The 27,363-nt window shown below is 25.9% G+C and overlaps 6 protein-coding genes across 6 annotated transcripts; 3 read left to right on the forward strand and 3 right to left on the reverse strand.

The window, feature by feature from the left end:
* Positions 1-790: 790 nt before the first annotated feature.
* On the forward strand, positions 791-9,182 carry LOC142644970 (uncharacterized). The gene is made up of 4 exons (XM_075819891.1): positions 791-805; positions 2,178-2,867; positions 4,777-8,779; positions 8,861-9,182. The coding sequence occupies exon 3, from the start codon at positions 4,815-4,817 to the stop codon at positions 8,595-8,597; it is 3,783 nt and encodes a 1,260-aa protein (XP_075676006.1). The 5' UTR covers positions 791-805; positions 2,178-2,867; positions 4,777-4,814; the 3' UTR covers positions 8,598-8,779; positions 8,861-9,182.
* A 339-nt stretch (positions 9,183-9,521) lies between these two features.
* Positions 9,522-11,158, forward strand: LOC113789701 (PI-PLC X domain-containing protein 3). The gene is made up of 2 exons (XM_027339270.2): positions 9,522-9,769; positions 9,840-11,158. The coding sequence occupies exons 1-2, from the start codon at positions 9,646-9,648 to the stop codon at positions 10,835-10,837; spliced, it is 1,122 nt and encodes a 373-aa protein (XP_027195071.2). The 5' UTR covers positions 9,522-9,645; the 3' UTR covers positions 10,838-11,158.
* On the reverse strand, positions 11,032-12,285 carry LOC113789587 (uncharacterized). The gene has a single exon (XM_027339144.2). The coding sequence runs from the start codon at positions 12,062-12,064 to the stop codon at positions 11,321-11,323; it is 744 nt and encodes a 247-aa protein (XP_027194945.2). The 5' UTR covers positions 12,065-12,285; the 3' UTR covers positions 11,032-11,320.
* A 2,316-nt stretch (positions 12,286-14,601) lies between these two features.
* LOC113789582 (ileal sodium/bile acid cotransporter-like) lies at positions 14,602-17,647 on the reverse strand. Its single transcript, XM_027339137.2, has 4 exons — positions 16,808-17,647; positions 16,326-16,531; positions 15,769-16,234; positions 14,602-15,183 (listed from the first exon to the last, which is right to left on the reverse strand). The coding sequence occupies exons 1-4, from the start codon at positions 17,471-17,473 to the stop codon at positions 14,875-14,877; spliced, it is 1,647 nt and encodes a 548-aa protein (XP_027194938.2). The 5' UTR covers positions 17,474-17,647; the 3' UTR covers positions 14,602-14,874.
* A 2,289-nt stretch (positions 17,648-19,936) lies between these two features.
* On the forward strand, positions 19,937-24,530 carry LOC142645025 (uncharacterized). The gene is made up of 4 exons (XM_075820096.1): positions 19,937-20,128; positions 20,219-23,131; positions 23,207-24,188; positions 24,263-24,530. Exons 2-3 carry the CDS (start codon positions 20,641-20,643, stop codon positions 24,145-24,147), a joined length of 3,432 nt encoding a protein of 1,143 aa, XP_075676211.1. The 5' UTR covers positions 19,937-20,128; positions 20,219-20,640; the 3' UTR covers positions 24,148-24,188; positions 24,263-24,530.
* A 59-nt stretch (positions 24,531-24,589) lies between these two features.
* Positions 24,590-27,307, reverse strand: LOC142645026 (uncharacterized). Its single transcript, XM_075820101.1, has 4 exons — positions 26,957-27,307; positions 25,789-26,670; positions 24,991-25,702; positions 24,590-24,923 (listed from the first exon to the last, which is right to left on the reverse strand). Exons 2-4 carry the CDS (start codon positions 26,550-26,552, stop codon positions 24,666-24,668), a joined length of 1,734 nt encoding a protein of 577 aa, XP_075676216.1. The 5' UTR covers positions 26,553-26,670; positions 26,957-27,307; the 3' UTR covers positions 24,590-24,665.
* Between the last annotated feature and the right edge of the window lie 56 nt (positions 27,308-27,363).

Genomic DNA, 27,363 nt, shown 5'->3' on the forward strand with positions numbered 1-27,363 from the left:
AATATCATCATCATCATCATCACCATCATCGACATCGACATCAACATCGACATCAACATCATCGATGTCGACATCAACATCATCATCAGTATCATCATCAAATATATAAATTGATAATACAATCAAATCAAATCAAATCAATTGATCGTATTTCAAATATTGATTGCAAAAAATTAATAAATTATAATGATAATAATAATAATAATAATAAAATTTCTTTGATTAATAATTATACTCTGTTAATATAAAAATTTATTTATTTGACATCAGCAACAACATCCATTAAACAACAGCATCATCATCATTTGATGATGATAAACATTTTTTTCAATTGTTTAGAAGTAGCGCAGAAAGAAAATGATATTTTACGAGGAAAGAGAGAGAGAGAGAGAGAAAAAAAAAGTACTAATTTTTCATTGATTGATTGATTGATTGAATACATTTGATCAATCAATAATCAAAAAAAAAATTATCAATCGATAAAAGTGAATAAATGAGAGGGCAAAGAAAGGAAAGCAACAAAAAAAAATTGGATCATTGTGTGATTTGATTTGATTCGATTGATAATGATTGTTTTATTTCCATTTTTTTTTTCATTCATTCATTCATTCATTCAAAATTTATTTCCATGTGAAACATTTTTTTCATTTGTAATCTTTGTTTTTTTTAAAAAAACTACATTTTCCAAAATTTCAATCAAATTTCAAGAATTTTTTTTTCTTCAACCATATTATTCCATGTTGTTGTTGAACTTTTGAACTTTTTGATTTTAATTTTTTAATTTTTTTTTTGAAATTAAAAAAAAGTAATTATTCCATTTTCCACACATTCTGTCTGCCTATTCATAAATTCGTTGTACAGAATTTTATGATTTTTTTTTTTAAATAATTTTGTTCTCTTTTCTGTTTTATTATTATTATTATTATTACTTTACCACTACAAGTGATACACAATTACTCAACCATCATTCTTGTAATAATAACTATTATTACTTTTTTATAGTATAAAAAAAATAATAACTACAACTACTACTGCTACTACAACTTGTATAAAATGCTACTAGTTTTTTTAATAAATAAATAAAAAAATGGCGATTTTTTTTAAATAATAATGAAAAAAACCTATAGAATTTGTATTTTAGAAGAAAAAAAATCATTAATTTTAAAAATGAAAAAATTTTTCGGCCATTTTTGTTCTGCATCTGCATCGTGCTGGTGGTGGTGTTGAACATCATTTCTTCTTCTTCATTCATTTTCTCTTCTTCGCATCATTATATAATTGGTGGTGAATGTGAATTTTAAATAAAAAATTTTTTTTTAATGAACAAGAATAATGCCACTACTTTTGTACATTTATGATTCTTACTAATTTCCCATTTTTTTTTAATATCAATGATAAAGATTCTTCTTTCTTGTCCATTGAAATTACAGAAAAAAAACGAATAAAGATGATTGATCTTTTTGGTATTTGCATTTCCATCTTCTTCTTTATTTTTTTATCTTTCTTACATCTTTCGCTCAATAAGTTTTCAAATCATTCATATCTTTGTTTGCTTTTTTTTACCATTTCATTTGGTTGTTTTTTCTCTAATTTTTCCATTTCAAACATTTTTTTTTATCTATATAAATAAAAATCTCTGTCTCTCTCTCTCTCTTTCGGTGCATGTCATGAACTTTTAAAATTTCTAAATTTTTTTATTATTATTTAATCCCTGTAAGAAGAGTAAAGTGAAGTATGCATGGTGGCCATTGTATGTTTGAATATATTAGAAATAATAAAAAAAAAAAACTGCGAATGCGCAGTTTTATAATCAGGAATATAATCATCGACTTTATTCTTGATGCTACTACGGCTGTTTCGAAAGATGAAATATACCAGTTTTTTTTTTTGAAATAAAAAAAATTAAAAAAGAAAATGAAAAACGAAACAAAAAAAAACTAATGAAAAATTTTGTTCTGCTGCTTTTTCTTCCAATTACCAAATTTTTTTTTTATTATTTTTTTTATTATTATTATCATTTTATTATAACCAACATTATCATCATTTTGTATTAGTGGTATTGTTTTGTGTTGACTAACTTATAATAATAATAATAATAATAATAAAAATTCAGCTTTTAATAATTTTTTTTTCTCTTACAATTTTCAATTCGCTTCATTTACTTATCGAATGATAAGTTTCATTTCAGTATCCTATGAATTTTTTTTCTTCTGGTTATTGCCACTACTTCCACCACCACCACTACAACCCAAACCAGAAAAACCAAACAAAACAAAACAAAAAAAAAAAAAACACCGCCTACAATCAACCAAACCAAACCAAACCAAAACAACCACCACCATCATTAATTTCATTTCATTTTTTTTGTTTTGTTTTTTTTTTAATTTTAATATTTTTTTGGGAATCCAAAATGGATTCATTTTTCAACGTTTCTTCCTCACTCTCTCTCTCTCTCTCTCTTACTTTCTTCATTAGTTTATTTATTTAATTTATTTATATTTAGTTTTTTTTTTAAATATCATTCATTACTCATCATTATAAATTAAAAATAATCAAACCAATGTTCAATTCGTTTGCCTGCACAATGTAAATAATTTGTGAATTTTGGAAGAAAAGAATTTCCTTGAAAGAAAAAAAAACATTTTTTAAAATTATTTAGTGAATTTTTTTTTAATGAATTCCGTTGACTGACTGACTGACTGACTGATTTGATTGATTCACTTCATCACTTATCAATTTTTAATTCTACTTTCGAAATTGTTTGTGTGTTTCTCTAACTGTCTTCCAATATTCAATTTCCTTGTTCATATATGGTTTATATATGGTTGGATTCTTGCTTTCATCATTCACTATCGACAACCAAAAAGGTAAATTTAATAAAATTTTTTGCTTAATTAAAACTTTCCGCAACAACAAACATGTAATTTCAACATTTTTTTGACAAAATCAATTATAATTCTTTTACATCATTGAATGAATGATTGAATGAAAATTATTCACAATCAAAAACTACCATATAATCATCATCATCATCATCAAATGATGAGAAATTAGCAACAAAACACGTTTTTTACATGTTTAAGACTCAAATATCAAACAAAATATTTTCATTTAAATCAAAATTTATTGGTGATTTAACGAAATGAAATGAAAAATCTTTTTATTTACAAAAAAAAAAAATAACAAGGATTATTGTCAATAATAATAATAAAATTATATATTTAATTTGCATTTTTTTCCTAGCCAAACATCTTTTTACGTTGATTTTATTATTATTATTATTATTGTTTTCACACACACACACACACAAACATCCTTTTCATCATTTTTCTTTCTTGCTTTATTCAAAATAGTTTCTTGGTCTGTCAGTCGTTCGACAAAAAAAAAAAGCCTGTCATTTTCTTCGGACAACTTTTCTTTTCGTCAATTTTTTTTCCAATTCAAATTCGAATGTGATAGAGCCAGATGCATCATCAAAGCAATTTTGGTTTTCATTTTTCAAGTGATTTTCCATTTCTATTTCAAATAAAATAAAAAAATTTTATTTTCGTTTTTTTAAATAATAAGAAAAAAAAGTTATAATTATCTTTCTTTTATTTATTTATATTTACAATTGCTTTTAAGAGGATGTTGTTGTCGTTTTTTTTCTATACTTTTTTCTTTTGAAATAAATAAATAGAAAAAATTCCACTTGAAATTGAAATTGAAAAAAAGATTCAAAATGAATGGATGCCATTCACAGCTAGCAATTTTGAAAAATATTTTTTTTTGTCTGCAAACAAACAAAAAAAATGTTCACATTGTGTGAATTTGCTGTTGGTTGAAAACACGAAAATTACCGACAAAAAAATTTATTTTTTAAATAAAACTAAAACGAAAATTGTTATAAGAATAATAATAATAAAAAATTTGAATTTTAATGCCATTTTTATATTGGCCACCATCACTAAACACCACACCTTTTCACTAGTCAAACAAACGATAAATGACGATGATGATGGTTATATAATAAAGATTGAATTGAATTCCATGATAGAGATTGAATGGAAATGAATTTTTTTTTTTAAAAACCTGCCTAAATTTGAAGGAGTTTTTTTTTATTTAGGAATTTTTTTTGTCGATTTTGTTGTTGTTGTTGATCAATTTTTCGATAATAGGGCCAGCCAGACAAACAAACAGCAAAAAAAAAAAACATTTATTAATTATCAAATTTTTTTTGTTATTCTAATCAAATAACATTAAGTAAATTTTTTTCAGGTTTTTTTTAATTAACTTCAGGTTGATTGCAAATAAACAAAACAGAAACAGAAAAACAACAACAACAACAACAGAAAACCTCCATATCTCTCTCTCTGTCATTTCTCGGTTTTTTTTTGTTTTTTTCTGAAAAAAATATTGAATGAAAATTTTGATAACACTAATAATAAAAAACCATTAATAAGCAATCAACCGAACGAATGTTGTTTCAAACAAACAAACAAACAAACAGAAAATTAAAAAAGGTGATTGAACTTTTATTTATTTTGATTGATTTTCTTTTTCGAACCGAAAAAAATCAACATTCGAATTCCATCTGTTCGAATTACAGAAAAATTCCATCGATATTAACGCCATCTTTTTATGAAAAATTGAAATTCTTTTGTTTTTGTTTTTATTATGTAAAAAAAATGTTCGAATATCGGGATAAAATTGCTCACCGATAAAAGTTAAAATTAACAAAAATTTTGATCAAATTTTAATCTGAATTTCTTTTCTTTCTTTTTTTATTTCAAACAGATTCATTTAAATCACCTGGTTGACAGAAAAAATATAAAATGAATGATTCAACAACAAAAAAAAACGATACGACAACAACGATGGTTGATGTTGATGAAAATATTGATGATGGTAATGATGAAAATGGTCATCATAATGAATTGAATAATGATAATGATGATGATGGTGGTGGTGGTGGTGGTGGTGGTAAAAAACCAGCACCATCAACCAAAACAACAACAATACCATCAACAACAACTCAGACAACAACAACCAAACGTGATATTATTATTAATAACGATGATAATACAACATCATCATCATCAAAGAATCATAATCAAATAAATCGTAAAAATAATTCAAATTTCAATTTGAGATTAAAAGATCAACAACGTAAAATGATGAAAACAATATTTAATCAACAACAACAACAACAACAAATGAACAACAATGATGATAATGATGATAAAATATTTAATCAACATAATGAACAACAATATCGTCGTCGTTTAGAAACTGAAATTGATGAAATGAAAGAATTAATATTTTCAATGAAACATTCGATAAATATATTGGAAAAAATTCGTCGTACATCAAAAGAATATATTCATTATATGCGAAGATTATTTTATACATATTGTTATGTAAAGAATAATAATAATATAAATAAATTACAAAAAATTATCAATGAAATTGATAATGATTTAGATAATTGGGAACAAAAATATGAATCAATATTATTATTTCAACAACAAAGTGGTAATGATGATAAAATTCGATCATTATTTAGTCTTGTTGGTAATGATTCGACGAATGCTATAAATTTTAATAAATCAAAACAACCAATCCAATCAATGAAGCAACGAAGAAAATTCAATGTTGATAATGATGATGTTGTTGTTGGAAATTTGAAAAGAAATTTTTCAAAAAATTTTAAACATCATCAACAAATGACACGTTTAGCATCATCGACTACCTCATCATCAACAACAAACAAAATCAATAATAATAATAATAAGAATTTATTGAATCTTCCAAAATCCAAATCTAATAGAATCCGAATAATTCCCGAAGAAAATGATTATTATGATGATGATGATGATTATGATGATGATTATTTTGGTGGAACAAGTGCTGGTGCTGATGCTGAAATTATTGATGATAATGATGTCGATGTTTATCATCGTGATGATAATGATCTCATTATGCCTGGTGGTAGCGGTAATTGTGATATCATCGATAATTGTCCATATCCAATTGATAATAATAATTTAAATGATTTAAATATAATGTCAAATGATCAATCATCAAATAATTCAATGATGATGATAATACCAACAGAAGTATGTGAAGTTTCAATGGATATCAATGAAACATCAAATAATAATGACACAATCGTTGATAATGATGATGATGATGATGTTGATGATGGATTAAATGAAAATTTTCCAAATGAAATGTTTAATGAAATGTTTAATAATGATCAATATGATCAATTATCATCAACAATGTCAATGAAAAAAAAAGATAAACAATCAACGGCCATACATTCAGTAATTGAATCATTTTATAAAAAAATTAATAAAAAATTAACATTATTAGATTTACAACGACGACAACAACAATCCCAATCGGATAATGTTAATACTAATAATGGAATGCTATTTTCATCGAATAAACTTCCATTAAATAAAGATTTAGCTCGATTGAATCAATCAAAACGTGAAACATCAATTCAACAGCAACAACAAATGATAATGTCAACGGATATTCCTCAATCAGATAATGCTGTTAACAACAAACAATCTACATCATCATTAAACAACAGTACCATCAGCAATACTAATAATAATAATGGAATTGGTTCAAATTTAACTGCTGGTGGTGGTGTTCATCGTGGAAATAAAAATTTAAGAAATTTGTCGGAAAATACATCAACAAATGTTACGCAACAACAACAACAATCGAAATATTGTTCACCATCATCATCAGCATCATCCTCATCATCATCCACATCATCATCATCAACAAGTTTGCATAATCAATGTATTGATTCATCATCAATAACACCGGCAGTCAATCGTAACAGTATTCATAGTGGACGTAATAATAATCATCATCAGATTAATAATAATATTGATCAACAGAAATTGAATTTATCTCAACAACAACAACAACAAAATCTTCTGCAACAACAACAAGCTAATAAACCATTATTATATTGTGATTATAATGGTTGTAAATTTCAAACAAATATTCGACAACGTTTAGTTATGCATAAACGTGTACATTTAGGTGAAGTTTTATATCATTGTGATGTTGAAGGTTGTGGTTATTTTTCCAATTATAAAGGTAATATAAAAATTCATAAAAAACATCGTCATCGTTTACCGACAACAACTGATGATAATAATGGATCCACAACAACAACTGCAACTTCGACAATATCACCATCAAATACAAATCGTGCAACAACACGATCAATATCGGCTGCTAATGAAGCACAACAAAATCATCAAATAGTAAATTCAAAAGATATTAAACTACAACAACAATCATCATCATCTTATATGGATGATCATTTGATTTATAATAATAATAATGGTGATAATCAATCGGATATAATTATGGATAATGATTCAATGATTGGAACATCAACAACAACAACAGCAAAACGTCGTGGACGTAAACGCAAACAACGTATCTATTCAGAAGATTCTGGACATCAACATTCACAACAGCAAAATTTTATCCATGGACAATATTCCAATCTAAATAATGATGATGATAATGATAATAATAATGGTGGTGGTGGTAATGTTGATGATGATTCAATTATAAATGAATTTAATTTGGGATTTATGGCTGATGATGTTTCATCATTTGGTAATGATCAATTTGGTGGTGGTATTCCGTTGGATGGTAATAATATTAACATCAATAGTGGTGGTGATAATTTAATTGAATCAACATTTATTAAAAATCAATCAACAAATGAATATGAATGTAATTTGGATGGTTGTAATTATAAAACACGTTGGCGTCATTGTATTATTGGTCATCAATATTTACATGCCGGTATTATTAAGCCATTTTGTTGTGATTTTCCTGGTTGTCAATTTCGTTCAAATTTACGTACAAATATTGATGTACATAAACAATCAAGACACAAGGATTTTTATCTTAAACAACAACAACAACAAAGGTCAAAACGACAACAACCACAAATATCCACAACAAAATTATATCGATGTCGTTATCGTGGCTGTTCATTTACAACACCTTGGCCACAAACACGTTTTAATCATGAATTAAGTATGCATCAAAAATATTTATCCAATCATAATCATCATCGTCAGACTAATAATCGTCGAAAATTATCACAACAACACCAGCAACAACAATTATTAATGAACAGACGACGACAACCAAATGATAATGTTGATGAGGATGATTATGATGATTATGGTAATGATTATGATCCAGAATTTGATGATGATGATGAAATCGATGATAGTAATGATGATATTCCGTTTGTTTTAAATAATGAAGCAATATTGATGATGAATAATAATGACGATAACGATAATAATGATGATGATGATCTCGAAGATGATGATGACGATGATGATGATGATGATGATGGAAGTCAATCAGTTTTAATTATTGATCAACAACAACAACAACAATCATCATCAATCAATAATGATAATAATATTGTTATTAAGACCGAACCATTATCATCATCAACAACAACTGCATCAGCAACGATAATTAAAAAAAATGATTTAAATAATAGTCATAATAATAATATCATAATAGATCAAATTACTGATCAATAAATCAATCAACACAGGGTATATAATATATAGTTAAAATTAAGAATATTCGTTCAAAGAAAAAAAAATTGAAAATTTTACCCGAATACGCACACACACACACACACTAAAATTGCTCTCAAAAAACACAAAAAACATCCACTGCCGCTGTATAATTTGGTTATGGATTTTTTTTAACAAAACAGGTATGGATTTTTATTTTATTGTTGTTTTATCTTTCTAATTTTTTAAAATTAAAATCTCGGTTTTTATTTTGTTTTCCACAGACTTTTTCCCTTCATCTTTGGTCCATCACAATCAATTCGATTGGTCGTCTTCCGAGCAACAATAACAACAACCTGGATACATTTCGTTCATTCATCATCATCATCATCATTATTTGATTGATAACTTGAAAGAATCAATTACGTATCAATCAATTTTTTTTAATTTTAAAATCTCATTTTTTTAAAAAAAGAAAAAAAAACAGCATCTGACATTTTCATTCCAACATACTTTTTTGGCAAATTTTTTTTTGTTAATTACATTTTTTTTTTTTGTACTTATTAAATGAAAGAAAACCAAATAAAAAAACACCCAATTTTTTGATTATGAAAAAAAAGCGGAAGTAAATCTGATTAATTTGATTGATCAATTTGGGTTGATCGTTTTTCTTTTCTGGTTATATATAAAAATAGCGCTGTTTGATTATTTCAAAACTAACGTAACATCTTTTATGACGGGTTTAAACACAGCAAAAAAAAAAATCATCATTTTTATTTATATTTTTCTTTCATTCATTCTTGAAAACAAGTCGAAAATTGAAATGAAACGAAACTTCAAATTTTAAAAATTTAATTTAATTTAACAACAATTTCGAAAACAAATATATATAAAAATGCTGCTATTCCATTAAGTTTAATTCCATTTAGTTTTATTTAGGTGATTTTTAATCATTCCGAATAGTTTTTCCAACTGTTATCAAATTTCACATTTCGAATTTCACGTTTTTTCTTTTGTATTTTGTGTTTTTATTCTTGTCAAATTTTTTGATTAATCAAATCAAATCATAATGGTTCAAATTTGGTTTAAAAAATCATCTTCCAATCTTTCATCTCAACCAATCAATACGGATTGGATGTCAAAATTAAGTGATCAACAAAAACGGCAACCAATTTCGAAATTAATTATACCTGGTTAGTTTTTTTTCGATTATTTTAACTGATATTTTATGTTTTTTTGCTTCAATTTCATCCTCAAAAATAGGTTCACATGATTCCGGTGCATATAAATTATCAACCGAATTAGGTATAGCAATCGATCGTCCTGGTTTGAATCAATTTTATATCAATAAATTTTCATTCATTACCTATCCAATTATTTATCGTTATTCACAAACACAATATCAAAATATTTATGAGCAATTAAAATCTGGTATAAGATATTTAGATCTACGTATTAGTTTGAATCCATTGGATGATGAATTTTATATTACACATAATTTTTATGGACCATCATTATTGATTGTTTTATTTCAAATCAAACGTTTTATTGAAAATTATCCAAACGAAATCATAATTATCGATATACAACATACCTATAATATTGATACGGATGATAAATTTAATCGATTAATCGATATATTTAATATAATATTTCATGATCAAATGTTTTTACCAACATCAAATGATGAATTTCAAATGCCATCAATAAACGATATGATCAATAATCGTCAACCAATAATGGTAATTTATCGTGGTAATTATCCAAATCGACAACAAGAAACAAATGAAAAAAAGATACCGAAATTTTTCCTACCGAATTCAATTATCTATAGTCCATGGCCTGATACACGTTGTCCATTAATGTTGGAAAAATTTATTGATAATATTCTTTCAACAAAAATCAATCCGAATCGTTTGTTTGTAATGCAAACTGTATTGACACCAAATAATCTTTTTGTGATTATCAATTTTTGGAGTAGTTTACGTCGGTTATCCGAACCGATTGGAAAAATTATCTGGAATTTATTTGGATTTCAAGAACAGAATTCAAAAAATCAAGATCAAGATGATGATCAACAACAACAACGATGTAAAAAATTGGATAAAATCAATATCGTTATGTATGATTATATTGATCGTCAATGGAAAAAGGATGGAATATTTTTAATCGATCAAATTATTGCAGCTAATTTTTTCAAGCAACCCGATCAAAAATCATTTGATAATAATCATTCGATTGTGATGAAGAAAATTAATTGAAAATTTTTTTCAATTTTCAAAATTGTCATAATGAACTTTGATTTTTTCTTTTTTTTTTTCTTTTTCAAATTCCATTCACACACACATACAAAAGCTCAGTCTTCCTTTGTTTTCTGTTAATGAATTTAATGCATAATTTAATTTAATTTAACCATTACCACCACCATCATCAAACATATCTTTTATTATCAATCAATTAATGTGATTTTTGTTGTTTTTTTTTTTTTTGTGTGTGTGTTATTGATATCTAATAATGATTTTCCACTATTTTTTCTTTTTAATGATTTTTCTTTTTAAAATTTTTAATTTGTGTTTAACATCGTTTGTTTGTTTTAAATGTTTGTGTTTGTGTTTAGATTTAAATTTTTGTTGAATGATGTGAATTTTTATTTGTTTTGTTCTTTTATTTCGATTAAAAATCATAGTATAAATTTAAAAAAAAAATAATCAAAAAATTTTAATCGAAATAGAAAATATTATTTTTCAATAGAAAAAATTTTCACTACGTTGATGACGATAATTTTTTGCTTCCGGTGATTTTAATTTCGAATCCATATGCTGTTGTTGTTGAGAATTTGATAAATTCATCAATGAATAAACACTTTCGGTGGCCGATGTTGCTAATGTTGATTTTCGATGACCATAATTTTGTTGTTGCTGTTGTTGTTGTTGTTTCATATTCATTTCAGCCAATAATGTTTGTAATAATTCCAAATCAGTTTGTGTTGATACTGTACGTTGATTTTTCATTGAATCAGTTGTATCATTAGTATTATTTGAAAATCGTTTTGAATCATGATGATTATCATCATTTGTATTAAAAGATCGATTCATTTTTATTGATTTTTCCGATTCATCATCATTATAACGATGTTCATTATCAAATTCTTCACGCATTTCTTTCTGTTCTTTTTTCAATTTTCGATCCAATTCATCATCAATATTATGATCCAAACGATAATCATCATCGTTTTTTTGATTTTTTTCCATTATTTGTTGTTCTAATTGTTGACCATATTCACGTGCTTTATCACGTTTAGTTGTTGCATCATTCATTGAAAATTCAGGATTTTTATTTCTTGCAAAACGATGATGATTACGTGGTTCATTATCACGAAATGATGGCCAAAAAAAATTCGATGTATCCGATGTCTCTGTTATTGACGGTGGTGGTGGTGTTTGTGTTGGTGTAGATGATGTTAATGAATTATTTCCGTTATTATTCATGATGATTAAAATGAATCACGAAATACCTCGAAGAAAATATTTTGTTTTCTTTGTTAAAGAAATATGAAAAAAATCAACAAACAAACTGCTCAATGCGTATAAAAGAAACAAAAAACAAAACAAAACAATCACTATGGTTTCAAATTGTAGTGGAACTTCGAGTAACTATCCAATATTCATTGCCATTAGTGGTGGTGATTATTAACCGAAATACCATGGTATGCACTTTTTTTTTGGTTGTTGTTTAAAAAAGGCACCGGTTTTTTTGTTGTTTTTGCGCAAACGCAGTTTCAAATGAACAAAATGTCAGTCATTTTAGCTTTTCTAAAGCAGCAACGATACACTGCAGCTAAAGCAGCAGCAGCAGCAGCAGCTGCACTCAATTATTGCTTCAAGGCCAAAATTCTTCTTACAGTCTAAATACTGAATCGATCAGAATCTTTAACCGTTGATTTGATATTTTTTTTTCGCTTAAATTTGGCTTCAAAGCCAAAATACAATGTTTTAATGTTAAACATTGAGAAAAAATTTGAAAATTAAAATTCACTCAAACTTATCATTATGTGAACAACATCATATTTTCGTATAGCGATGTGAATATTTCCGAAAAAAATGAAACCTTCAGGTTATTTTCCACGTTCTATGAGAAAATCCCGATCTATAAAAACTCATTATTGATAATGATGATGATGATGATATGGGAAAATTGTTTTTTCGGGCCAACGACAATTTTGTTGTGCGGACACAAAATGGTCATCTCTGTCAAATAAGGTTTAATGTGTAAATAGACATACAAAAAGAGTTTGTTTAGTTTTATGAAACTTATTTTATTATTTTATTTTTTGTCCAAATTCTCACGAATGTTGGAGATGATGATGATATTTTTTAATGAACAAGAAAAAAAGATTAAAGTTAGCAAAACGAAAGAGAAAATCCGTTATTCTAATATCAGTCCGAAATCTGAAAAAATAACAAACGAACGAGCGAATGATGTAAACACAAAAAACATTTTTGGATCAACAAGTCAAATGTTATTAAATTTTTTTTTGCTACATTTACAAATTTAAATTGATGAAAAATGAATTCATTTCTTCTATATTTGATTATTATTTCAATACAATTATGGTCAATAATACCGATTACAGAATCGGCATTTCATTTGGTTAAATATGGTCGTCGTAATCCAAAATCAACAATTATTATGGATAATAATCATTCAACAAATCAAACATCATTACCAAAAGTTAATCAACCGACGATGATTGTTTTGAATCAAACCAAATCATCTTTAAATGGTTTTGAACGATTTACAAATGCCGATAAAATTGATAAATCAAAATCCAATCAACAACAACAACAACAACAACAGCAATCATCATTGACAGCAGCAGCAGCGAAAAACATTGCGAAAATTTCATCACCATCACCAACAACACCAACATCATCGACAATAACATTGATTGAACAAAATTATCCAAAAAATTTTACAGCAAATCGTGGTTCGTTTGGTTTTCGTAAACCAAAATCAACAATTTCAAATCGACAATAATAATGCAGAAATTGAGTAATTTAAAATTATAATTAAAAAAAAAATTAATTATAACATCAAAAAAAATTTATAAGTTTTAAAACAAAAAATGCTACGAAAAAATCAAATTGCGTTTCAATGCTAAACAAACACACACACAAACACAATTTGACATAATCATATTGATTCATATTGATTATTGATTTGAAACAAACAAACAAACAAACAAAATTACCAAAAAACAAATCAATGATATTATGTAATTATTAATATCCCTGATTTTTTATTTTCGATTGTCACCAAAATTATTATTATTATAAAAATAAGAAACAAGACAAGATAAGTAAAATAGTTCCAAAAAAATCAATATTATTTTGAAATTGTGTAATTTTCATTGCTGTTTTCTATCTATTTTTCTTTTTTCTTTTCCCATTCACGATTATGGAACATATATGAATGGTGTTTGTGTGTGTGTGTGTATGTGTTAAAACAAATTTACATCCCAATAATGATAATATTATCTAAGTAAAAATCACTGGTTTTCAAGGTTTTTCAAACATGTTTTGATTGAATTGGAAACATTACTTGTTAACGAAATAACGAAAATTGGCAAGGTTATTTTTGCCATTTCCTTTCATTTGATTTTGTTTGTTTTTGTTTATTTTTAGTTTCTTCCAATAAATGTTGTTCAATGAAAATGATGATGATTTAAAAAAATAAAAATTATGGCATTTTATTCATTGAATAATCGTGGTGATGAGATAACCACATCAAATGACCATAATCAAATCAATTCAATGATTTTTGATTTTCAAAAGAATTCTTCAGTCATTTCTTCATTCATTTTCAAGGAAGATCAAATCAACAGACCTGACAGACCTTGTCCGTCAATGAGAAACAAAACAAAAAAAGTCTTTCTGAAGGAAAATCTTCTTTCCATACTTATTTAACTTGAAATAATCATCATCATCATTTTGATAATCAAACATCATTGGAAACAACATTGAAATTTTGTTTCAACTTCAATTTTATTTTGGATGATTTCAACGAAACATAGTAAAATGTTACATAGTTATTATAATTATTATATAAAAAAAAGAAATGAAATTTTTAAATAAATTTTTGTTGTTTTGGTTTTTGATTTCACCAGTGTTTCTGTGTCTCTGTATTTGATGATTTTGTCAATTTTTCGCCGTCAAAATGTGTTTTGGTTTCTGTGCGTCAATCAGTCCAGTCAGTTAAATAAATAATTTCCGAAAAAGGATGAAGAAAATTTTCCCGATCAAACTTTAGTCATTCCATATGATGATGTGGATGATCCAGGAATATTTTTATCAATAGTTTTCGTTGGATAACCTAATTGTTGTTGTTGTATTTGTTGTTGATATTGTTGTTGAATTTGTTGTTGTTGTTTTTGTAATTTTAATTGTTGTTGTTGTAATTTACGAATTTTTGGATGATCCATTATATCTAATGATTTTGTTTTATTTGTAAAACGTTTTTGTAGCTGATATAAAACAGCAACAATACAACATATTGCTAACATTGAAAATGCATACAGAAATGGAAATAGCCATACTTTTCGTAATTGCTATTTATTTATTTTTGTTTGTTTGATGATAAGGATGCGGATAATGAGAAAAAAAACATTGACATTAGTATGACATTATCAAAATTGGAAATTCAAAAATTGAATAACAACAACAATATCATCAGCAACAGCAGTAAAGAGATGATTTATATGGCCAAATTTTGTCATTGAATTTTTTTGTTTTCTTTTTTCCCATTCAATTCAATGGTGATGATTTAAATTATCATCATTGAATTGAATTGAATGGGAAAGAAAAAAGGACAACAACAACAACAAGGACCAAAAAAAATATATAGTTGAAAGAAGAAATAATCATAATCATAATCATCACCTGTCTGAACTTGACCATTATTATTGAATTTGGATGATGAATGAAATGGAAAAGAATGTTTTTTTCTTTTGCATAATAGCAATTATCATTATCTAATTTGATGACATTGTAAAATCTAATGCTTGCTTTTTTCTGTTGTTATTGAAAAAAACCTTGCCCAAAGGCTTCCGCATTTGCATTGCGTGTTTGTTTCGCTTATCATCATCATTCTTTATTGTTGTCAATGAAAATTTCATTGTTCAAGAAAAACTTACCTCAAATGGAAATGATAATGTAATAATGGTCAATGCAGTACCAACATTTTGTATACCGGCTTCAATTGCAATTGTACGTCGTACAGCAAATGATAACCGGAATAATGATGCAGCAAAAAATCCTAATGTTAATCCCAATATTGGTAGTAGAAATTCTGCTGCATATAAAACAGCCGGTACATCATTAAATATATCGGGAAATATAAATACTTCTAATGTTTGACAAACAATAATAATACCAAAACCAGCAATCGATCCAATTCGTGTAAGAATTGGTGCAATTTTCGATAATTTCCAATTAACCAACATACCGATTGCAACCGGTGTTGTTAATGTTAATAATGATATTGTCATTTTACCATATGGTATTACTAATGTTTCTGTTTCAAGATTTCGTCCATAAAGCCATACATTAAATGGCATCATAATTAATGCAACAACAGTTGAAAATGATGTCATTGTTACACTATTTATTTTGAATGAAAAACAAAACAAAAAAAAAAAATTTGATTTTAATTTGATTTTGACTGAGTGATTTAATTGAAAAAAAAATTTACCTTAATGAAAGATCACCTTCACAAAAATATGCAAAAACATTCGATGTAACACCACCAGGTGAACATGCTAATATTAATAATCCTGTTGCATGTAATGGATCAATCTGAAAAATAACAATCAGGAAATATGCACATGCAGGTAATAATACAAATTGTGATATCATTCCAATTATAACACCGATTGGTTTTCGTACATGTCCCCATACCTAAAATAATAATAATAATTTTTTTTAAAAGGACAGGTAAAAATAAAAAAAAAAATTTTGAAGAATGAATTTCAATGATAAAATGAATGCCGTTGTCATTAGTAATGACACGATTTTAAAACGGAAAAGAAATTATCAACAAAAAAAAATCCAAAATAACAAATTTTTTTCCCTTAGATAACAATAATCTTGACCAACATTTAACTTAAAAAATATTTTACTATTTGGTTGATTTAATAACACCAAAACAAAAACAAAAACAAAAAAATCTCTTACCTGTTCCCATGTAATTGAACATCCCATTGCAAACATAACCGATATTAATAAAACAACAATTAAATAATCATGAATTTGTTTCAACATTGGTGGTGTTTTATAAACTTTTTCTTTTGAAACTATTTCTGTTGATTCTTGTTGTTGTTGTTGCGATTGATTTCGATCAATACGTTTATTATTTGTTGATTTAAATTTTGATTTTCTTGGTACTGTAGTTGTTGTCGATGTTATCGATTGATTTCTATCTTTATTCAATGCCGATTCTAATGATTGATTAGCCCATTTTGATGATGTAGTCGATGTTGATGTAGATTGATTACGGTTATTTAATCTTGTTAAATTTGTTAAAAATGGTGATGCTCTTGATGGTTTTGGTTTCATTGTTGTTGTTGTTGTTGTTGTAGATGTTGTTGTTGTCGATTTTATCGTTGATAAAGATGATGATGGTAAAGATTGAATATTTTCATCAGCATCATCAGTATTATCATCTGATTCGATTGTACGTATTCGCATTAATTGTTTAATATCTGGATCAATATCGGTGGTAATTATGGTGGCAGTGGTGGCAGTGTTGATTATGGTTGTATTGATGTTGGTTGCAGCTAAAATTTCGATCATCATCATCATCATAATGATGATGATTGATTTTTGTATCGATTTAGTCATTTTTCTGTTGAAAATTTCAACAATTTTTATTTTGACCAGGTTATTCAATTTGAAAAATGAAAAAAAATAATCAAAGTAAATTCAGATGAAGAATATTTTTTTTCGGTTACACCAAATACACAAAATCAAAACAGAAAACAATCAACAAAATAAAAATCAACGAAACGTGATTGTTTGGTTTGGTTTTTAAATATCGATGCAAAAAATTTTTTTCCATTTCTCTCTTTCTCTATTTATTTGTTTCAATCTCTCTTTTACACTTTCACTTTCTATAACTGTTAAAAAAAACAGTTTTGATCTCTTTTCTGCTGTTGTTGTTGAGAAGCAACAAGTTGCAGTGAAAAGAAAAATCAATGTTAAAATTAATATGAAAAGAAAAATATTTTTACTATTTTGATTTAATGTCAATGGCGTGTGTTGTTAGTTTTTCCGCCAAAAAAAAAATTTCTTGTAATTCAATTCATTGAAATCATCAAAATCATCATAGAAAACAAGTTACGTCTTGTTATTATCACATTCATCAGGATCCAAGGGCTCCAGAAAAAAAAATTCGAATGTCGTTGTTTGTTTGTTGGCAAATAACCATGGCATTTGTTTACGGAAAATTTTTTTGACAAAAAAAACAACAACTATGGTCCATAATAATAATGATGTTGTCATTGTCAGGTGTGTGTGTGTGTGTGTGTGTTAAAATCATCGTATTGAACAACGAAATTTCAACAAAATTAGATTCTATTCAATTTGAACATTTAAAAAAATTAGATATGATCATTTTTGTTGAATTTCTGTTTTGTTTCTTCATTGCATTTCATTTGAATTTTTTGGGAGGGAAAAAAAGTGTTAATCGATCAATATTTTCGCGGGAAAAAACGTACAAAGAAAATTTTCTTTCTTTTTCATTTCATTAAGTCTATGATTTACAACTACCAACCAAAAAAAAAAAAAATGGGTAAATTTCTTTCAACATCAAAATTATTATCGATATCATCGATTATCACATGATGATGATATTGATCAACAAAGAAAAAATGGCCATTTTTTGACGAAACAATGCAAAAAAAATCCTTGATCAATCCTTTATGTCTTTTTTTTTGGATTAAATGTTTCAATGATTGATCAATCAAATGAATAGCACACAAACATACATTTTAAATATTTGGATGATGATTATGACCAATCTCAAGATCAAGAACCTCGAAAGAAAAAAAAATCTTCCTTCATATCATCATGATCTGATGACATTTATGGTGATGATGGTTACATATTTTTGTTTTCAATCATGAAAAAAATGCAAGGCTAAAAATGAATGAATGAAATTTTCATATTTTTGCTTATTCAATGATTTTCATTGCTGACCAGTTGCCCTTGTTTGTTTTTTTTCTTTCTTTTTTTTTTTGCTCGTTGAATATTGTGAATTTTTGTATCTTTAAAAAAAACCTTATTTTTTAAATTTCATCGAATCAATTAATCCAATGATAATGATGATGATGATAATCTTATCGATGGCGAAAAAAATTTCAATAATTTTCTGTTGTTGTTGTTGTAATGTTTCCTGATGATGATGATGATGATATAATTATGAGAAATGAAATGAGGAATTGCTTTGTTTTTTTTTGTTTTTGTTGATTCCTTGACCAAATTTTTCTTTTTCTGATGATGATGATGATGATGATGATGATGATGATGATGATGATAAGGAAATGGATTGATAATAAAAACTTAAAAAATGTAGAATTTTTGTTGTTGTTGTTGATAAAGATTCAAGGTTTTTGGTGACCATCGACATAATTTTGTCGGAGAAAAATACAAACGAAAAAAAAAATTATAATTAAAAAGTTTTCATTTCTGTTTTGACTAATTATTTCCTTAATTATCTTTTCTTTTAATATTAAAATTTATATATTTTTTTTGTTTATAACAAAAATAATACGAAAGAAAGCAAATAATGAACGATAAATGTCAATCAAAAAAACAAAAACAAAAAGAATAAATAATGAAACATAAAGGTGTTCAGTTTTTGTTTATTTTCATGAAGGAAAAATACAAAAAAATTATTCAGAGGAGGTTAATGAAAATGAAAAATGATAATCAATTCACAATCGAAGGTCAATTCATTTTTTGGTAGGTAAATTTTTGTTTTTGCTTTTGTTTTGTTTTTTTTGGAATTTATTCAACAACAAAAATGAATGAATGAATGACCTTTGATGATGATGATAGAATGAAGTTTTTTTTTGAAAATAATTTTTGCTGCAAAAAAAAACATTTCGTAAAACATTTTTGATTTGAAAAACAAAAAAAACAAAATTGTGGTTATATTTTGGTCAAAAGATGTCGCTACATTTATATATATTTTTTCTGTGTTTGGCACCATTTTTGTTTGCACAATCAACTGCCACTACTACAACTATAAATTGTTTGTTTTCATTCATTCATTCATTTCAATAATGATGAAAAAGTCGTCATCATCATCATCACACACACACACAGTGCAGACATCATCATCATCATCATCAAAATAATATTTGAGTTTTATTTATATAAATTATAAAAAAATTTAATTAATCAATTAATTTTTATCAAATGAAATAAAAATCAAATCAAAATTTACTATATCTACCTCATGTGTATTCGATTTATTAATCTGGAATTTTTTAGGTTTGTAGTTTTTTTTTTTTAAAATTCAATTTCTTAGTTTGCTTTTGATTCATCCATTTTGTTTCATTTCCCCTTTTTTTTCATTTAAAGTTTTAAATAAAGATTTTCAACGAAAAACAAAAAATAATACTCATCAAATGGAAAGAATCGATTGATTGATTGATTGATTGAAAAAGAAACGTTTTTCCAGAGAATACTCCATTCAAAATAAACAAACAAACGACAAAACTGATTACACTGACACCTTTTTTTCGCAACTACTTATTCGTTAATTTTCTTATCAGATTAGAACAGATCAGAAATTATTTTGTTTTTTTATTTTTTTTGGTTACAAATTTGTTTTTATCAAATCAATTTTTACTTGTTTTTTTTTCTAATTCTCAGCATTGATTTTTTATTCTTTTGCCGACTTTTTTTTTTTACTCAAACATAATATTATTTATAAATGATAATTTTAAAAAATATTTGTTAAATTTACATAACTTACACACGTTAATATAAACCGGGAAAAAATGGGTAGCAATTCAAAAAAGAAACATAAAAAACATAAAAATAAAGATCGTGATCCATCATCAACGACGACAAAAAAATCATCACATCATCGAAATAGATTATCAACAACAACAACAACAGAAATGATGACAACAATATTACCATCATCATCATCATCATTCTTATCGTTATCGATGAATCAAGATGATCTATCTATAAATTCTTCAACAACAACAACAACAAAAAATATTGATTCGAATCAATATGATCATGATGATCATGATCAACAAAATCAATTTATTCTTGGTCACAATAATGATAATGATAATTCTCATGATTCACAACATTCATCATTATCATCAACATCATCAACAACATCATTAAAATTAGAATCATCACCAGTACCAAATAAACCATTAAGAATTGTATTAAAAGTACATTCATCAATTGGTCAATGTCAATCAACTCAATTAGAATTATCACCAAATTCTACTTCATTAGGTCAACAACAACAAATATCACCAATGATTTCAACAAATATTAATGATAATAATAATTTATTAAAATCAATCGAACCAAACGATAAATCGATAATTGATTTTGTTCAATTACCAAATGATTCATCAATTGATTCATCATATGAAAATCTAAATCAAGATCAACAACAACAACAAAAATTATTAACAAAAAATATTCCATTAAATCATCCGCCAACCTTATCATTATCATCACCATCATCATCATCATCGTTGTTGTTACAACAAACAAAATCATCGAATCTAAAAAAATTAAAAAAATCTAAAAAATCCAAAAAATCTAAACATAAAAAACATTCGCATCATTCACATCATCATCATCACCATCATCATAATCACCATCATCATCATCATCATCATCGTAAAAAACATCAACATAATTCTGATAGCAATATTGATGATTCCATTAATAATATTCAACAACAAGATAATTCAATAGTCAAAAATGATTTATTTGTTATTGATGATCGTGATCAACAAGAATTGTTATCAATTGATGAACAAAAGTCAATATCAAGATTATCAACCGATTCGATTGATGAATCGTCGACAACAACAACAACGGATTCTATGATGATTACAACAGGAACAACTTTTGTATCTTCGAAGGAACAATTTGATAATTTAAATACTGAAAATATCCAAATTAGCCAAAATCTAAATCAAAATGATCAAAATAATATTGTCAAAACATTCGATACAACAACAATCAATACATTTGATTCGAATAATCCAATTAAATCAAGAAATGCATTACGTTTAAAATTATCAAAATCAAATAAATCATCAAATCAATATAAAATACCGAAAATTGAACCAAACGAACCAACCATTTCAACTATTTCTTCGGAACAATCATCGATTGAATTATCAAAACAACCGATAATTGCAATGAAAAATCTAAATTCCTCAACACCAACAACAACAACAAAGATAGAATCAAATCAAAAATCATCAACAATCGTTTCGAATAAAAAAGAAGAAAAATCTTCATTAAAACAATTATTATTATCTTTATGGAAACAATTACAACGAAAAGATCCAAATAATTTTTTTGCACAACCAGTATCCGATTCAATTGCACCTGGTTATTCAACAATAATTACTCAACCAATGGATTTAAGTACAATAAAAACAAAAATAATAGATGAATATCGTACATTAGGTGATTTTAAATCCGATGTTAAATTAATGTGTGATAATGCAATGAAATATAATCGTCCAGAAACAATTTATTATAAAACAGCAAATAAATTATGGCATTATACTAAAAATAAATTATTTAAAAAAGATTCTGTATTAGATTATACAAAAAAATATCCACGTTTAACACCATTAGAATTAAGTTTAATGCCATCCAATCAGGTAATGATGTCAAGTTTAAATTTATCATCAACAACAACAACAACAAATAATTTGAATTCAATAAATTTAAATGGATCATCATCATCATTGGCGAATAATTCTAATCAACAATTTGGATTATTAAATATTAATGTTGGTTTAGATTCATCATTTCAAAATTTTCAAAATTCAAATATTTTAAAAACAACAAATTTGTTGTTTGATTCATCATCGAGTATCTCTCCAGCAACATCATCGTCGATGATCAATGATAATTTTATATCACCACCACCACCACCACCATCATCATTATCACCGCCAACCACAGTTAATTGGTCAAATCAATTATCATCAAATTTGAATAATAAAGATTCGAATTTGTTTTTGCCAAATAATTTCAATAATGTTTCATCATCATCTTCGATAACGAATTCCGTTGGTAATTTGTCATTGCCAAATTCATCATCATCGATTGTTCCTGTTGTAAATAATAATAATAATGGTTATCAACAATTTCGTTCAATTTCTCCCTCATTATCGACAACGACATCGTTAGAATTTACTACTAGTTTTAATCGATCAATGTTTCAATCAAATACAACATCATCATCGTCTTCATCATCATTTATTGGTGATTATTTTTGTAAAAATTGATTATTTTTTCATCTAATTAATTAATTTGATAATTGTTTTTAATTTTAATTAGGTTTACACGATTCGAATCATTTAGCTGTTACTGGCCAATCAAAATGTTCGTCAACAACATCTTCGAACAGATTACGTAATAAAAATTTAAATGAAAAACTTTTTGATGGTTTAACAGCTACTGAATTGATTGAAAGTGTTCAACAAACTGCAAGACAAGCTCGAGAACGTTTACAATCAAGTCGTCGAGGACCAACATATCTTTCATACCTAAAACAATGTGATGATCAAAATCTGGTACTTTGTTCGATCGATGATCAAAAATCTGAACCAAGAATACTTCGACCATTTAATTTAGATTTCATCTATCAACCAAATGAATCCGGTAGAATTGATGTTAATGTTTTAACATCATCAACGACAACAACATCGACCACATCAACAATTAATACAAATTCTTTGAATTTATCGCATACAAAATTATTGAATCAACAAGTGATCAATAACAACAACAATACGATGACAACAATAGCAACAACAACCAATGAATCATCATCATCATCGGATATTATTGATAATAATAATGATTTGATAAAAGATGAAAATGATCAATCAAATACTGTTGTTGATCATTCGACCAACAACAATAATTCAGATAATCAAAATAGCAATAATAATGATGATGAAAAGGATGAAAAGAATGAAAATTCATTGGAAAATAATTCAATTGTTGATAAATCGAATGATAATAAAATTGAAGAAAAAGAAAGATTATTAAAAGAATTAATCGAAGAACTGAAACCATGTTATGGTTGTGAAGAATTTGGTTTAGATTATGCATTATCAATAGCAAAATTTGCAAGAAATTCTGAATATACATTCAGTCTGGTTACATCATTATTATCAGTTCTAACTGATAATAAACATCGTCAAATTGCAAATAAATTTCATAAATTAATGCAAGAACAATTTGATGTTTTTCAATCTACTACTTCTATCTAAAATGCGATATCTCTAATTCTTACATAAATCAATCGATGGGGGTAAATCAAACTTTTTCCATAGAAATTTGTTATCTGATTAAAATTAATTTGGTTTTTTTTCTTGTTGTTTCTAGGCAGAAAAACTAACTGACAACAACTATCACAATCTTCCATCTGAAAATTTTCTTCGTACTTTTCAATGGAAAGCAGATTGTGAAAGATAACAAGCAAGCCAACAACCCCTTATTCGGATGAGAAAATCATTTAAACCAAAAAAAAAATCAACCGGTCTATGCCATCTTGTGTTTTTATCTTATTCCCTTTTTTTGATCTGATCTCTCTCTTTTATGTACATGTTTGTTTTCATTAAATTAAACTAAATAAAATAAAATAAACTATCAATCAGATTTACATCATCGATTTTTGTTAAAAAAATGAATTTTAATCAATATTTAAATAGGAAGAAAAAAAACAATCAATTTTGAACGAAATTTAATCAATCAAAATTGATTGACAATGATGATGAGCTTTATTTATTTATTGATCCAATATCTGTAATTGATCAAGATATTGTCCAAATAGATTGATAATTATTAATGATCGATCATTAAATTGTTGTTGTTGTTGTCTTTGAATAATATTTTCAACATATAATTGTTTTGCACGACCAATATAATATTGAAATAATTTTTTTCTTATTTCAATCGGTATACTTTCGAAAAATATATTTTCATTATTTGTCATTTGATGTATGTTGATCAAATTGGTCGAAGAATCATCCAATAAATGTGATAACTATTTTTTTGTGGAGGGAAAAAATCATTAAAAATCAGTAAATTCAACAAACAAACAAACAAATTACCTTAATAGCCATACCAAGATTATGGCCAAATTCGATGGCAAATTTTTTCGCTTGTTCATTCAGACCATATTTATGAAATAATTCCGATATGAAAAAACTTAATTGAAAACCATATGTTAAATAACAATAACTAAGTAAATAATTTACTGTCGTCATTGACCATGATGATTTATCCAATAATTTTGATGTAATCGTATCAGTATTGGATGTAGAAATTATCATTTCAAATTGTTGAATAATTTTATCAAGATTTGTTATCACATTTGAATTGTTTTGATTATTATCATTATCAGCATCATAAGTACAAAGACTAAATGCACCTTCAATATTTTTCAATTTTGAATCAGTATAACAATTAAAAAGGCCAATATCTTTATAAACAACAACCAAAGCCATCATTTTAACAAAACAATGATCACCCATTAATACTAAAAGATTTGTAAATTTTTGTTTCCATTGATGATAATTATCAATTTCTAATTGTTCTTTTTTACCAATCCATTGATGTAATTCAACACCATAACTAATTAAATCATTACAAATTGCATAATCAATTAAATAATGATCATCAATTATTGATTTAGATGATGATTGTGTCGTTTCATTCGATGAAAACCAATCATTAAATGAATTTTTTGAATAATGTATCATTTTTACTAAGATTAATGGAATTAATCCTTTCAAATTATTATTATAAATTTTATGATATAACCTATTTTACAATAAAAAAAACAATGTAATTAATAAATATTAATTAATTAATTTGTTAATTAAAAAAAAAAAATAATAATATCTTACCAGAAAAAATTTTCAAGAATTTTTAAATCTTCTTTTTGTTCAAAATGATTACAAAATGTTGAAAGATTTTCTTGATAATCATAGATTAAAAATTCTAAAAAATTTGAATGATAATTACATAGTTGACGTAATTTTGATATTGATTGTAATTGTAAATATTTTTGCTGTTGATTCGATGATAATAATAATAAATTCATTTGTGACATAAATTGTTCGTCCAAACATTTATAGACAATATTTTGATAAAATTTTTGTGATTCAGTTATCGTTTGTTGTTGTTGTCGATGAATATTATTACCTCCCAATATTGTTGATGATGGTGTTGGTTGTAATAATGTTGATGCTAACAATAAAAATGGATATTCATTTAACATTTCTGTTTGTTTTGAATAAATCATTGAATCGATTGATGGTTTTTGTTGTTGTTGAATCATATTGTCGATTGATGTTTCGGTCAATGGCATCGCTATATCCATGTTCATTGATGGATGATGATGATGATGATGATGGTGGTGATCATCTTCAACAACAACATTTCTCACTGTTGTTTTCATTCGGATCGAAGATTGTTGTTGTTGTTGTTGTATTGATTTATTGAAAGTTTTTGATGATGATAAATATAATGGATAAAAATTACGTGATGATGACAACATTGATAATTGATTATTCTGTAAAAGAATCGTTTTGATCGATCTGATTGATGTTAATCGATTATTGGCCATCATTATTTGTTTATGGCATTGAAAAAATTTGATGGTATTCATTTTCTTTTCAATTTAATCAATGAAATTCATTCAAATGAAAATTCCAAATTTGAAGATAGAAAACAAACAACAATGATTTTTTAGAAAAATATTTTTTTGAACATGAAAATGGCATTCGCTTTTATAGATCGGGTGATGATGATGATTCAATGATGAAAAAAATCAAGAGAAAAAAAAAAAAAAAAAGAGAAAAATTAATGAGAAAAATCAAAAAATTGTTTCGAACAAAAAGAAAGTAATAACGAAAATGAGAAAAAATAAACAAATTCCTAGGAAATTTGGAAAAATTCTTCATTTAATGATGATTATCAGGTAAAAAATTCTTTTGAAATTTAAATAAAACCTGCAAAACTAGTTCCAATAGGTATAATAAACTCATTAAAACATTTTAAATTGAAACTTACAAAAAATGATAACAAAATTCTTTTTTCTCAAGAATTTTTTCTTGGAAAAAGTAAAACAAAAATCAATCACAAGACTAGAATTTTATCAAATCAATCAATCAACCAAAAAAAAACAGAACCAAGAAGTTTTTTCTTTTTAAAACCGAAAAGAAAAATTATCAAAGATTAATTTTAATTTTTTGACTTTTTCGTTGAAACGAAATCGAAATTGAACCCGCAAGGTACATCATGTATTAATTGTAACAACAGGATTTATTTATTTATTTTTTTATAATTTCTGTTTTAATCTCACATGTCTGTTTTCTGTTTTCTGTTTTGCATACAAAATGTGTTGTTGTTGTTGTTTTTCAAAATGATTTTGGATTTTTTTTTTTTTTTTGCTTCTGCTATTGATGCTATTTAATGTA

This window comes from Dermatophagoides pteronyssinus, unplaced genomic scaffold, assembly GCF_027571235.1.
Source record: "Dermatophagoides pteronyssinus isolate colony J.1.1.1.1 unplaced genomic scaffold, Derpt_VIB-CSIC_2022.12 sq0005, whole genome shotgun sequence".
NCBI classification, from domain to species: domain Eukaryota; kingdom Metazoa; phylum Arthropoda; class Arachnida; order Sarcoptiformes; family Pyroglyphidae; genus Dermatophagoides; species Dermatophagoides pteronyssinus.